This window comes from Octopus bimaculoides, chromosome 11 (genome assembly GCF_046866305.1).
Source record: "Octopus bimaculoides isolate indiv1 chromosome 11, ASM4686630v1, whole genome shotgun sequence".
NCBI lineage: Eukaryota > Metazoa > Mollusca > Cephalopoda > Octopoda > Octopodidae > Octopus > Octopus bimaculoides.
The window spans coordinates 41,011,685-41,027,275 of record NC_142938.1 but is presented as its reverse complement, the minus strand read 5'-3'; the positions used below and the strand labels follow the sequence as shown (position 1 = coordinate 41,027,275).

Here is a 15,591-nt window from a genome sequence, read left to right as displayed (position 1 = left end):
CTGATCCTCGAAAAGTTTGCAAGTTGTTGCTTATCTTGTAAAATAACCTAATTCAGTTTTACTTTAGTATTACTTAAAATATAGAGTTGCTAAGTAAATACTTAGAAGCTGTCTGGATATGAAGCTCTAAGATGTTTGATGTGAATGTTGTTTAGTCAGTGTCCTAGCAATAGCATTCTATTTTTACAGTGGCATACTGCTAGCCTCAAATTTAAAATTTAAAATATGGTCTCTGTTTTAAAGAGACTTGAAATTTTCAAAAGGGATATTTGGCAACTAGTTTAAAAAACCTTGACCAAATTTATAAAAGCTCATACACTGGCTTGTTGGCTGCTTATAAAAGCTTCAGTGGAGCTCTTTTTATTGATATGTTATTGTCCAATGAAAAGATATCCAATCAAAAGTCTTTAAATTATATTCATGCATACTAAAAGCTCTGTCACGATACATACAGTTGTTATAACAAACTCTTTGCATTGTTGTCACATGGCAATTGTACTGTGTTTGCTAATACTACTGCAAATAGCAATCTATTATGAAACGATGCTGGCTTAACATGAATTCTTTACTACTGCTTACCTGCAAAAAGACCTTAACCTTCCATCTGTATATTAAACATATAACACCCTTAACACATGGTCACTTTTTACCCCAATCAAATTAGCATCAAATATCTTACTGTAAGTAATTTAAGTTACTAATATAATGCTAGCCTCGATCTTGTTTTGTTTTTTTGTATTTTTAAATTTAGCTCATTATTTAGATGCTTTGGATCCCGGTGCAGAATTCTTTTTTAATTATATCCTTCATTTGTTGATATCTTCAATATATATATTTATATTTACCCTAGAGTTTTGTATGGATCATGACGTTTCAGTTGTTGAATTGTTTGTATAAGTCTTACAGTCTATCCTGCTTCCCAAACTGTAACTGGTCTTTTTAGTCACTTGGCAAAAGGATTTCAACCAACTTTACAAAGTCCTTCTTCCCTACACTTCTGAAACATAATGGTTGAGTATGACCTGCAGAGAAAGTCTCCATTTGCATCTAACTCACCACTGTGTACACTAGTTAAATCTTCTCTAAAACTATCCTTATCCACTTCACAGACACACCACCATCTACATAAACACACCAAGTACATAAGTACCTCTGGTCACTTCAAATCAGCAAGGCCACTAGTCATTACAATCTCCTTTCCATTATTCTTGATGTATCCTAAAGCTAGTCATTAAACACACTAAATGCTTTGAAATTTCTATATCTTCTTGAATATATCTAGAACTTTAAAAACAGTGCAGTGTGACGCCTTCCTTTTGTCCCTGCCAGCCATCATTCTATCATACTCATTTCCAACATCTGAAAGGTGTGGAAGCAGTCTAACAATCACCATCATCAATCCTTCTGTTTCAATAATGACTTGGTATGGCTTTCATAAATTAAGATCTACTGGGGATCAAATCATCAATGTCACTCACTAGTGAGCCTTCATCCTCAAGTAATTAGCTGAAAACAGTGTTTTGCACTTGACATAAGCAAAACATTTAACCATGTTTAATATGCAAGTCTCCTAGAAAAACCATTCACCTTGTGATTCATCTCTCATCTCTTGAGTCAGTAACCTCCTGTCAGGTCCCACCATCACAACATGTGTTGATAGTCTTCTCTCTGATCTACACAGTATCAATACTGGTGTGCCTCACGGTTTTTGTCCATTACATCAATGTAATGGACATACATCCTCCTATACATCAATGACTTGTTTACTATCACTCCAACAATGCCCACTCCTATGCAGATGAAATTACCCTTAATTCTCCTAACCTTCCCCATCCAAATTTCATCTACGTACAATCAAGACACCTGCCAAATCTGCATTGATTCTATGTATTGGAACTTCAAAAATATTATGCAATGAAGTCATGCCTGTCTTATTTCCTTAGCCAACGCACAAACAAAGTTATCATATCTTACCCCTCCTCCTAAATATAAACAGTATACAACTAGAACTCTCAACATCACTATAAATACTAGGTCTTACTACCACAGTTTTTCTCCTGGAGAATGGATATCTTCAATATAGCACAGACAGCATCTTAAAGACAAACCTTACTCTTTAAGGCCAAAAAATAAAAATACATCTAGATTCATTTTGTCTGCACAAGACAGGATGGTCACAATTAAAATATCTTTGCTCATAGGTTTGCTTGATTGGAGCTAATATGAGGCTAAGCAACAACCACAACGACAAGATGCTAGATAAGGTAATGCTAGGTAAATAACATCTGAGAAAAAAAAAAAGGTACATTGTTCACAGCTGGAGTGTCTTCGATCCTCTGTCTTCCCAATGGAAGCTGACGTGCAGCCAAAGAACAATAGAGCGGTAGGCAGAAAAATCTGGTTTGGTTGGTTTCTACTCTCTGTCAAGACATTAACTATTTACCGCTTGACAATGGTAAATATTCTCTAGAGACAGAGTGGTCCCTTTAAATCTGATATGGTTGAGGATGGTTGAAATATAATCCCCATTAATTATTGAGTATAATAATAGCTATTTAACTTGTTTGTTTATATATTACTAGCAAAACATCCCGACATTGCCCGGGTGTTATGACCTACAGCCATATTGTATTATTTGTTCCTTTCTTATGGGCAGAATCAGCACAGCTGATATATAGTGGACTGGATTACTGGTGTAATGGAAGTTATTATTTGTTTAAAAGTGAAGTGGGGGAGGGTACAATTTGCATGGGTTTGCATGAAAGTACTTTCTGTTCTTAAGAAGGATCACAAACTATGTATTGTCTCATCATATAAAAGGGGGTTAATACGATTTTGCCCAGAAATCACATTTTAAAAATTTTAGTTTCCCCCTGTCTCCACTGCAATTTCTTAATTTGTAACTTTTTTATGAATTTTCTTTTTTTATCCATGTAGAAAAATACAGAGATTACGAACCTGGGAAATATAAAGTTCCATGCCTTCCAAAATTCTCCATCCTATTCTTAACATGCCTCGTTGGAAAATAGAAAAAGAGAGGACAGAAAACATCAATACGTCAAGTTAAGAAAGACAGCAAAGATAGCCAAAAGTACATACATGGTAAACAGGATAAAACACAAGACAAAAGTGAACAATAAAAGAGCCATAAAAGGAAAATAGTGTGCAAGCATGTTAAGAGTAGGATGGAGAATTTCAGGCGTTCTCTGTACAATAAACTCATTATTATGAACTTCTATATATTTTACTCGACATGTAGAAAGCCACGAAACTACGATATTCGTCTTGAGAAAGAATCTCGCAAGACGTATAGGCACAGAAATGTATCAGTAAAAGGCATAGAAGTGTATCAGTAGCAAACGAAAAGCGCCCAGCAACGGCAATTCTGTGCTTTTTAGCTCAACACGTCTAAACGAGATGTTTTCTCAAGATGAATACCGCAGTTTTTTTAGCTTTCTATAGTATATCCACCTTAAGTAAGATATATAGAATGCTAAACTGAACTAATACTGCTTCCGTTGCTAATAAAGAATCATTATTATTGTTCATAACTTCTATTGACGGCAAAATTAGCAACAAGCAGTTGACATCTTTGAACCCCAGTATTAACTGCCCAGTTGTTCGACCCTGTATAAATGTTATTCGTGCTCCGTCAACAACAAAGCTTCCATCTGGTCAATTTACTAACGGCAATGACCGGTGAAGTCAGCTTTCTGATTTGATGAGATGAATGAAATCCGGAATTCTAGTCGTAACAAAAAGTACTCAAAAGATTTAACGAAGATTTGCTGTGTAGTTTTCTTAAAACAGGGAGGATTGTAAATTTTTTAATGAGGTAGATTTCTTCAACTGTTTATATATTATTATTCTGTTTTATTTCTATCATCGTTATGGTTTGCTTTCAGATAATCATTGTTTTAACGAATAATTCATGGTTGATGATTGTCTAGTGATAAAAGTCGAATAAGATTTATTTGCTTATTTGCTTATCGCATTGTTTTCACAACAATGATGAGTACGTTTGATTTTATGATCCAAAAAGACCTCAGTTTATTAAATTCCCTTCTATGTGGTGGCTACAAGTGATTAGGTATGTTAATAGTTATCTCCCTTACACTTGGCAGCTACCTCATAGATGAACCATTTAATAATTGAAACACATACATAAGCAGTTAAATAAATGCAATTTAAATTTAGGTATTTTTCATGAGGCTTCAAAATTTTGTCACTGAACTGCGATCTTGTCCCTGACGGCTCATGTAATAAAATGAATTTTAATAGCTCTGTGTGTTATTAAATGACTCTTTCACAATGTAATTGCTTCAGTTTCAATACATGTTCTCAGATCAATTCACTTGCTGGGCATATACAACTTTGAAACACCTTAGGCTAAGACTTGTTTGCTTCTTGGTAGATAGTTGTTAGAAGGTCTGCACCGTGAGGTGCAAAGAAAACATGGAATAAACTATCCTCTTTGGATTGTTAACTACTAGGACACGTTTCCTGAAATTTGCCAACACTACTTTTCACCTATTTTCTCTTTATGGCTATTTTTTCTCTTTATGGCTTTTTTCTCTTTATGGCTATTTTACTGTTTATTTTTCTATCTTCTTGTGTTTTATCTATGTACTTTTGGCTATCTTCACTGTCTTTATTAATGCTTTATGTTTTCTTTTTTATCTTTTTCCAACAAGTTGTAGTGAACCATAAGCACGTCAGGAGTAGTGTTGGAAAATCTCAAGAAGCATGAAATTTTTGAAGAGTGTTCTGACAGCTAACAACTAAGGTGGATGTTTAAGCTATAATTCAACAATTCTGAGTGAAAATATGTTTCCAGAAGTCATGGGCACTGTGTTGCATTTTGCTGTTTTTAAAGCATGCCCACAAGGGGTAGAGGTATTGAATTCAAAAAGGTGGTCACAGTTGTTGTTGGAAAGATAGTGGATAACCTTGTGTGCTTTTACCAAGTCAGCTGCTGGACATTGAAACTTTAGTGTTTCAATGTCCAGAGAAGAAATACATTCAATATGGTAAGTGACTGGCAGAGGGTTTTTATCTGATTGTATGTCTCTGTACATCCCCCAGCAGATCAGTATTATGAACAACATGGAGGTTGATTCCAGACTGGAAATGCAAACTCTAAGTATAGACATACTATAACCATATATAGTTTTAAATAAATAACTGATGTCCAGATGACAAATATCTTACTAAGACACCTTCAGCCTTTTTGATGATTTTAAAATGTGGTTCATCCAATACAGACCATTGTTGTCAATAACACCTAGGATGCATCTACCTGCAGACTTCTTAAAGTTGGTGTTGTAGAGGGAGTTGGTAAATTCTGGATCTTATCTCCCCAAATGCATAGTAATACACTTGTCTACAGCCAACTCAAGTTGCCAATTAACAATCTATTGCTACATTGTGTCCAGGTCAGATTGCAGGAAAGATCTCTAGTGTATAGGATCCATTCTTTTTATCTCTAGGTACAGCTTAACACTGTCTGTATAACACACTTCAAGTTGGCCTCTATTTCATTAATGTATGCATCAAGTAATAGAGGATGGGGACTAAGAAAAGTTCCCTGTTAGCAGCAGATGTCATCGTGTAAGGTGTAAAATTTTGTCCTAAAACTGTGACTACCTCTTTTCAACCAAGATTTAAGGTCTTCCATCAGTTATAAAGATTAACCTTCACACTCATTGCAGAGTACTTTACCATATGCCATTTGTGTAGCACAGAATTAAAGACTTTGGTGAAGTCAAGATAGATAACATCCACCCATGAGTCTTGATGGATTAGTTGCAATATCTGGAGTTTGGTATAAATCCAAGTTGCAAGAGTCAACTAAGATTATAGGAGTTCCAGGAGTTCTTAAGCATCTCTCTGATACAGGACTCTTTCAGTTTGTGAGATTGACTGGACCTTAATTGACAGGTTATGTACAGTGACATTTTTTTGAACAGGGGAATAACATAGGCAATTCTCCACTGTTCTAGGATAATGCAGTTAAGGCAGAATTGGAAAAGTAGTCAAAGCTGGTGCAGTGGAAAGAGACTTCCATATTTGAGAAGGAGATAAGTAACACCACCAAGACCAGGGGAGGCATAGTTGCCCATACACTTGAAGTGTCATTGCAGCATTGCAGGTCAGTAGCAGTGAAGATGGTACATTGACATTTTCAATAGTAAAAATGCCAGTATAGCATCCAGCATTGAGTTTTGCACACTCTTTGGGACATCAGTAATTTCACCTATGTGGGGGATTGTGAAGAAGGCCGACAGAAGAGTGGCATCTATGGTTACATTTATGTGATCAAAAATTGTTCACTACTCTTAAAGAAATGTTATCCTAAATATGTTTTATTTTATTGTGGAGGTAGTTCAAATTGGTTGGCCAGATAGTAAAGAAGTTTGTTTCACAAACACAAGGTTCTGGGTACAATCCCATGGTATGGCATCTTAGGTAAATGTCCCTTTCTATAACCTCGGGTTGACCTATACCTTGTGAGAGAAACTGCATAGAAGCCTATCAGTGAATTGTACCTGTAATTCAAAAGATGCAGCTTTGCTATACACACCATGTCATGCTGATTCTGCCTGAGAATTACAGAGTAAACATATCTATGAAGTGCTTGACCACTTACATGTTAATTCAGGAGCAGGTATTTCAGTTGATTGAACAACTGAATCCTCACTGTTGAAGGACAGAGATCCACCACCAACCAACTAACCAGTTAAGTTGATGTAGTTATCATTAACTATTGTAGCTTGAATTTCCATTATGCTGGCATCAACATTGGCAGTGTTATTGTCATCAGGGTCATAATAGTGGCTATTTGCATTATTGTTAATGCTGCTTCTGCTATTACCATTCAAAAAATTATTTTGATAGTTTTCATCTTATTCCCTTGGTTCAGTCAAAAGTTCTTGTTTTGTTTATTGGTTTCAAAGTCACAGTTCCAAAAATTTGAGTACTCTAGCTTACAAACTCTGGGAAAAATACTACAAAACAGAGACAAAGACAGAAGTTTGGTCAATGCTAGGAGATATGAAACTATGGATCTAAGATCACAAAATCAAAAAACAGACAATCAAAAAGATCCATTGCAAAGACAACTACAACTTATCCAATAATGTTGTGCTGCTTCAAATAGAATAGGAAAACTATGGAAACATTTCAAAACATGACAATTAGCTCATCCTTACTGAGTAATTAGTGACTGCCTTTGCAATTTTTCTTTGATTGCCTGCTTCTTGACTTAATGATCTTTGAGTTGTAGTTTCATGTACTCTAGCATTAACCAATTCTCTGCTTTGACTTTGCTTTATAATATTTAATTCCAGAGTTTGTAAGCTATAGTTGATGCCATTTATATTTGTCATATGATGTCACTTTCAAAAGATGGATGATAAATGATCCAAATATGATCAAGAAATATACTTAAGAAAAAAAAATTCAAGCAACTCAAAGATAAATCCTACGTTCAATTTATGTTTTGGTAACAGACAGCTGGTTCCATCCTATATTCCAGATTCATGTCCAGAACGTCAAGAACTTTTAACTTTAACTAATCTCAAGAGTTGAAACTTCCAAGCTTGCATTAACATTATAACTAAGCATTAGCTTTTACACCTTCAGAAGTAACTGGTATTCAAGAAGAAAATTCAAATAGAAACTGTGAATAAGTCTTTCATCAATAGCCTTCAGATATATTTAGAGTGTCAAGAACTAGGATATGCTCAAATTAATATTTCTGATACATTATATCAACTAGACCGGAGGATGCAAATGATCAACACATTTGACAGAGACATTAAGACATCACTTCTGGAGATAATATCAAGAAATAAATTTGCTGCTTGGTTTCGTGATAATAGCAAAGTATATCTGGGTACTATTAATATGTAAGATTTTTTTCATTTTTTCTGAAAAATAATAGTGTCTCTAAGCTTAGTATCTGAAGATACTGTAGTGACGCCTAATACCAGTCGCCATTTTGGGAAGTTCGTCTACGCATGCGCAGGGACATGTCTTCCGGAAAGCATGCAGGAAATCCCTCATGCACATGCGTGGTCATCCTATATCAAAGCGTTCCCGCCTTTTCTCGACCTCTTAGTGCTGCACATTTGAGGAGACGACAGGTCACTAAGAGCCGCTCCGCAACTCTACCTTTGAGTCTACGCAAACTACTTTGGAGGCTGAAGAATGACTTAATCAACCAGCATCGACACCGTCTTCACACCAACCATAAAGGGCGATCTGGTAATTCTGTTACCCCAGGTGTAGGCTGAGCACCTCATAATAAATATTTGTTATGCTGTTATTCAATTTATCCAGCGTTTTCATTTTTATTGAAGAGAATTGATTTGTACGGGATAGGGTTACCCAATGATGGTGGCCCTGTCGCCTACAATACAATTGGGCAATTGTAGAAGTTGTATACTAGACACTAACTTGGAAACACTTCATCCAGAACAACTTTTATGGTTACATAAAAGGGTTGTCATAAGAGAGGCTTAATTTCAAACATTTTAGTCTCTTCATCCAAACAATGACTCAATGCAATTTCTATTGTTATTCCCTTTCTGTGATCAGGAGTGAAAAGCTGGCTTAACATGCAATGTTGCAAGGAGGTCTAAAGAGATAACATTCATAGATTACTACAAATATAGGCTAATAATTCATGATAATGATTTCAATAACCTTCACTATTCATATCATTCAACACAAGACCATTACTGTGATGTATATTTAAAACTGGAGAAACCAGATTAAACTGGATCAGATAAATAAAAAAATTTCTCACAGCTGAATCGTATCAAATTATTTATGGTCATATTGACACCAAATCAATAAATATTGGTTTCAAATTTTGTCACAAGGCCAGCAATTTTGGGGGATGTGGATAATTGATTGCATCGACCCAATGTTCAACTGGTTCTCATTTTATTGACCCTAAAAGGATGAAAGGCTAAGTTGATCTCAACAGAATTTGAACATAAAGACTAAGCATTTTGCCAGGCATGCTAACAATTCTGCCAGCTTGCCACTTTCAAATCAATTAATATTAAAAGAATAATCATAGCACCAACCTTCCTAGGATATGTATGACACATGCAAGTTCTATGGCAATTGTACAAACATTTGAAAAACAGTATTTTATCACTCCTTTCACATACAGAATTGTATACATATAGTCAGAATTGAAAAACATTTTAGTTAAAGTGTGTATCCTAGGCAAAGAGCTGCTGAAAGACCAGAATATACAAAAAGGTTTCTATAGGAAACTTTAAAAGGTGCTACTTTGGCATGTGATCTGCAACCTAAAATGCAATTACTTTAGATTACTTTTTAGTTTACTTTTCAATTTCTAAAATCACTTAACATTTTAACATTAACTTTTACAATAAATTCTTTTGTACATACTTAGCATTGTAAATGTATTTTTTCAAAATTCTTACTATTTTAATAATAATAAAACCATGTTTCAATTATGTCTTAGTAAATAATAAGAAACCAAGAATAAACAATATAATAATTAGAATAAGTGCGTAGATCACACAAGTTTGGCAGCTATGAGTTTTTCAGCATAAAGAAGCTAAAAACTAATCTAGAGTACTCACCCTTGAAGTTGTAGATCACACGCCAAAGTAACACCTTAAAAATTTATAAGGTGGTGTAATAGAAAAGGCATTCTGGGAGAAATTGCAGAACATGTGAACTATAGAGTTTCAAAAACATGGGTCACCTCATTGCTATTGTTAGTTTTTTCAAAAAGGACAGCATTAGAGCCAAAAGAATGCAATAGATTCATATCAGCAGAACTATCAAATCCAGGAATGCAGCCAAGATTTTCCAACTATAACAAGAAATATTCCACAGTTTGTTGGGTTCAATGCACTATACATGGTTGATAGTAAATACTAAAAAAAATTATCCAAAAATTATTTTTGGAAAATACAGTCAGAATGCAAATGGCTATCTACAATTCAAATGTATAAATAAATGGTTCAAACTTCAGAAAATTAATAATGTGAATTTCAACTATCAATTATCAGAACTGAATTCCTCCATTTCAGTGTTAAACATGGTAATCATTGCAATATGAAATTATGTGTAATTACCAAATCAGTAGAATATATAAATATATTCATAGAGAATATATAAATATATTCATAGAGAATATATAAATATATTCATAGAGAATATACAAGGAATTTTTTGTCAACTGATGTAATGTAATAGATATATTACTATGAGTGCTCAGTTTAGTTTACCACTAAAATTCTGCAGCTGTAAAGTGTGGAGTTGAGACTGCCTATCAAAGGCAGCTAGAAGTGATTTCTCTTTGAGTGGGTTGATACAGATTAAAATGAAAAATGACAAAGTAAGTGATGCTAAATGTTTTGCCATTTCATTTTTTTATTTTAATGTAAATACATCATCATCTTCACCATCATCCTTTAACGTCCATTTTCTATACTGGCATGGGTTGGACAGTTCAATTGGAGCTGGCGAGCCAGAAAGCTGCACCAGGTTCCAGTCTGGTTTGGTTTGGTTTCTATGGCTGGTTGCCCTTCCTAACTCCACCTACTTTATAGTGTATGTAGGGTACTTTTAACAAGCCACTGGCATGAGTCCTTTTACATGGCACCAACATAAGTACTTTTTACATGGCACTGGCACAGGACTCTTGCAGGCCAATTCTCTTCACCAAGGGATGTGGCTTTAACACTTCTGCTGTGGAGGACAGATCTTCTTGAGTACAGCAAAGCACCAGGTATTTCTGTCCCTTGCCATCTCATTCGAAAGGTGCAGTGATCTAAAGTGTCCTGTCCTTACATTCATAAATAAATACATTCATAAAGGTCATGTTGTGTATTACATCACAGTGGGTTTTCTGTTTCTAATTGTTTCTGACTATTTCTGGTTTCTGTTACAAAATAGATACACTTCAGTAAATAGTAAAACCAAATAATAATTAAAAAGAAATATCAAAGGAACCACAATAACTGAATAATAAGTGAGATAACTTTACATAAATATTCGTTCATATAGAGTTATATTTGTAATATTAAATAATAGATAACTTTATATAAATATTAATTTGACCCCCTCATCTACTCTTTCCATCTCAGATATTTTAAAGACATATCTTGACTAAAGAATATACTTACAAAGTACTGTACAGTGCTTTGAGCAAAATACTGAAGTTCAAAGCAATAAGTTCTAGGTTCTCACTTTATTTTAGAACACATCTTGCTTAGCTCATAAAACTCACTCAAGGCCAAGATATGTTTCCTGTTTCTTTTCTCTGTTTACTTAATAATAAGTTTAAGAAATGAGAGAAGGGAATTGATAAATTGCTGGCAATTTTGAAGTCAAGTCTTTGAGAAAGGTGGTTGATAAACAGATTTCTGATGGTCAGAGAAAATAAATGAATAAGAAAATAATTAACAGAATCAAAACAAAATAATATGTTTTCTTCAGTTTTGATGATAAAGACATTTTATCAGCAAATGAGGACTGAAAATGTGACAGCTGCACTATATAAGGTAAGCTGACAGTCATTAGAGCACAAGAAAAATTACTTTGCAGTATTTCTTTTCTTCCAGTTTTTTTATGTTCTACATTTAAATTCTACCAAGATCAACTTTGCCTTTTATCTTTTGGGAATTGATAAAATAAAGTACCTGTCAGTTTCTGGGGTCAATAGAATCAACTAGCCCTCTCCCATCAAAAATTGCTGGCCTTGTGCCTAAATCAAAAAAATATTTGTCAATTTGTAATCTTACACAATGGAAGAATAGATAAAGCACTGGACAAAATACACTGTAATATGCTAAGTATACTCTGAGTTCAAATCCTCCTGGATTTGTCTTTACCCACTTCTTGGGTCACTAAGATAAAAGTGCTCGTCAAAATATTGTCCCCCTCTCTTCTATGTGTAAGTAAGAAATCATAATTTTCTTTCAATGATATTTCAGTATCAAAAATCATCATTTATTGTACACTTACTTACAACTTGATTTTTAATATTCTCTCTGTATCGCTAAAAAAGTGTTTTAAAAACGTGAATATATGAACATTTCAAAATGATTTCACTCTAATAACTCTGTAATATATTTAGATACTTGGAGGTCACAATAATTAGGATGAGTGGGATGAAAATATTTTATTAATTGGAATTATAATATTAGTGAGAAAACTATCATTAGCATACATTGAAGCCTGATGCAGTTCTGCAGCCTAAGGGATCCTGTCAACCCATATAAACAATGCCAGCAAGAAAAATGGATGTTAAATGAGGATGGTGATGATATATATTGGATCATCAGATAAGTTCATTTGTTTCTTTCCAAAGTTATTTGAATTAATATGAAAAATGTTTTTGTTGTCAAGTTTTATGGGGTTTTTTTAGTGTTATTTTTCCTCAACAACTTTTATTTATCACTTTTGAAATTTGAATAAATTTAAATTACTTCCAGACATATGATGATGGAGTGCCGTGTAGAGAAAAACGAGCATTTTCAACATTTAGTTCTCTTTGCTTTCAATCAAGGTTCCAAAGCTGCCAAAACCACTCAAGAAATTTGTGCTGTGTTCAGAGAAGGTGCCATTACTGACAGAACTGCACAGAAATGGTTTTCCTTCTTCAAAAAACGGAAATTCAACCTCACAGACTCTTCACAGTCCAGTCAAACTGTTCAGTTCACTGAAGATTGATTGATGTCAATCCACAAGAGAATTAGCCCAGCAGACAGGATAATTTCATGATACTGTCACCTGTCACCTTTGCTCAGTGGATAAAATCCAAAAATTCAGTGCAAGGGTGCCACTTGCTCTGAATGAAAGAGAAAAACTCAAATGCTCCTCTATTGCCACCAGTTTGATCACTCAATACCAGGCTACTTGCAGGTACAAATGGAGATTTCTGTATCACATCATCGTGTTTGTCATTCCTTATTTTCTTTATAAATTGATAACCATTCATTCCTACATTTGTTTCAATTTGTACTCATTCAATAAATTACAAATTTATGCAATGAATCTGCATTTATAAGTTATGAGCAAAATATCATCAGGGAAATATTGTAATTTATTGTAGGAGTACAAATTGAAACAATTGTAAAAATGAATGGTTATCAATTTATTAATAAATATTTATTAACCATTAACTCTCCACTTTCTTCTCTTAATTGAATATGGATTATATGTTTAATATATACCTATTGATTTAGGGAAATTTATTTCCCAAAGATGTAAGGTATTGAACCAGAGTATTCTTGGATGTAATCATCCCATTAAGAGGTTAATATATCCTCTAATTAACTTACACACACACACGTACATACACACACATGCACACACACACACACACACACATGCATGCACACACAAACATACACACACGAGCATGCACACACACACACACACACACACACACACACACACACACACACAAGCAAATTATGTGGATAAACAAATTAGACACATCTAATATATTAAATATATTAAATACATCAAATACAAAATATGTTTATTCAAATAATTGCTTATATACCCACACAACTCAATCCCTCTTATAACCTTTCTTTACCTTGTAAAGACATCGGAGTCTAAGTTTGAATCTTTTGAGTATTACTAAGTGTCTTCTACATGGAGAATATCTGTATCTCATCTGTGAACTATATATATATATAATATAATATAGGATAAATTCTTTATAAGAATTTATCAAGTAGTCAGCGTGAAAAAAAACCTCATAATGAAAAAATAACGAAAAATTTCATAATGAAAAAATTCATCGTTTCTTCATAGATATATTTAATTATATATAAAGGGCATTAACTGTGTATTAATGCCTCACGCTATCGAGGGACTAAATAAGTAAAAAAAACTACCAAAAATAAGCAACATATTTACCGAAAGCGAGGGAATGCAGCTTTTCAAAATTTATCTCTTAAAAACATTTAACTCAACGGTAGACCACTGGTTTCTCAAACAAATGTTTTTAAGAGATAAATTTTGAAAAGCTGCATTCCCTCGCTTTCGGTAAATATGTTGCTTATTTTTGGTAGTTTTTTTTACTTATTTAGTCCCTCGATAGCGTGAGGCATTAATACACAGTTAATGCCCTTTATATATAATTATATATATATATATATATATATATATATATATATATATATATATATATATATATATATATATATATATATATATACATATATATATATATATATATATATATATATATATATATATATATATATATAAATATATACATATATATATGTATGTGTCATGATTAGAGTTTTTCAAATTGTAGTGGGTTGAAAATAATTTATAATTAATTGGAATTATAATTCTAGTGAGAAACATATCATTTGCCTTTATAAATTTTATTCTCCAAAGTAAGAGAGAAAACACCAAAAATCTAATCAACCAAAAATTAAATGTAAACATTTAAACAGGCGCAGGAGTAAGTAGCTTGCTTACCAACCACATGGTTCCGGGTTCAGTCCCACTGAGTGGCACCTTGGGTAGGTGTCTTCTACTATAGCCTCGGGCCGACCAAAGCCCGTCGTATATATGTATATGTATATATATATATATATATGTGTGTGTGTGTTTGTGTGTCTGTGTTTGTCCTCCCAACATCGCTTGACAACCGATGGTGGTGTGTTTACATCCCCGTAACTTAGCAGTTCAGCAAAACAGTCCGATAGAATAAGTACTAGGCTTACGAAGAATAAGTCCTGGGGTCAATTTGCTCAACTAAAGGGGGTGCTCCAGCATAGCCGCAGTCGAATGACTGAAACAAGTAAAAGAGAGGGTAGAGGAAGTCTGATGTTCAGCAGCCATGATGACAATTCCAAGAATGTTCCAATCTTATTGGACTTCAGTAATAAAACATTGACTATTCAACAACTGCCAAGATCTGAGAACAACAAACAGGAATATTTTGTGTGTGTAGGTATGAAGAACGTTTACTTATTAGACAAATTAAATATGACATTGGAAATTTGTCCAAGGGTGCTTTCTACATGAAGAACATTATTAAGTATTGGCTACAGTACATGGTGAACTGGAAAAAAAAGTTAGTGAATATTTATTTTCAGAGGAGGCAGGGGAAAGAACTCTCTTGGTTTATCCTAAAAATTTCAATCAACTAAAAATTAAATGAAGATGTGCAAAGTGGACCAAAGGGTTCTAATCTTTGGCAACCTTAATAACACTTCCAGGCATGTTTCGAGCTTATTGAACCACCTTAACAAAGCCTAATCAGCTCTTTGAGTTATCTGGTTTTCACCTCTATGAAATCGCTTCCATAGAATTTACTTCCTCTTTGTGCTTCCGTATGTTCCAAGATGTCAAGCGCAGTTGACAAATATCGGAATCTGTCAGTAAAATAGTTTTATGTATCGAAGTGACATCGCGAATAATTTTCATATGCAAAATGCCGTACGTACTCGTTAGTACCCAGATCAGACTGGTGAGTTGGACAGATCTCTTTTATAAATTATTAAAAGGCATTAAGAATTATTGCTGTCAGTCCAGTTATTTATTTATGTGCAAAAC

General features: G+C 33.8%; 1 protein-coding gene across 1 annotated transcript in view; it reads left to right on the top strand.

Annotated features, from left to right (window-relative positions):
* Nucleotides 1-15,338: 15,338 nt before the first annotated feature.
* LOC106870591 (GTP cyclohydrolase 1 feedback regulatory protein) overlaps nt 15,339-15,591 on the top strand; it is a 39,498-nt gene continuing 39,245 nt past the window's right edge. Inside the window, exon 1 of the mRNA XM_014916720.3 lies at nt 15,339-15,505. Coding sequence (XP_014772206.1) covers nt 15,470-15,505 — 36 coding nt within the window. The 5' untranslated portion in view covers nt 15,339-15,469. The remainder of the gene's footprint in view (nt 15,506-15,591) is intronic.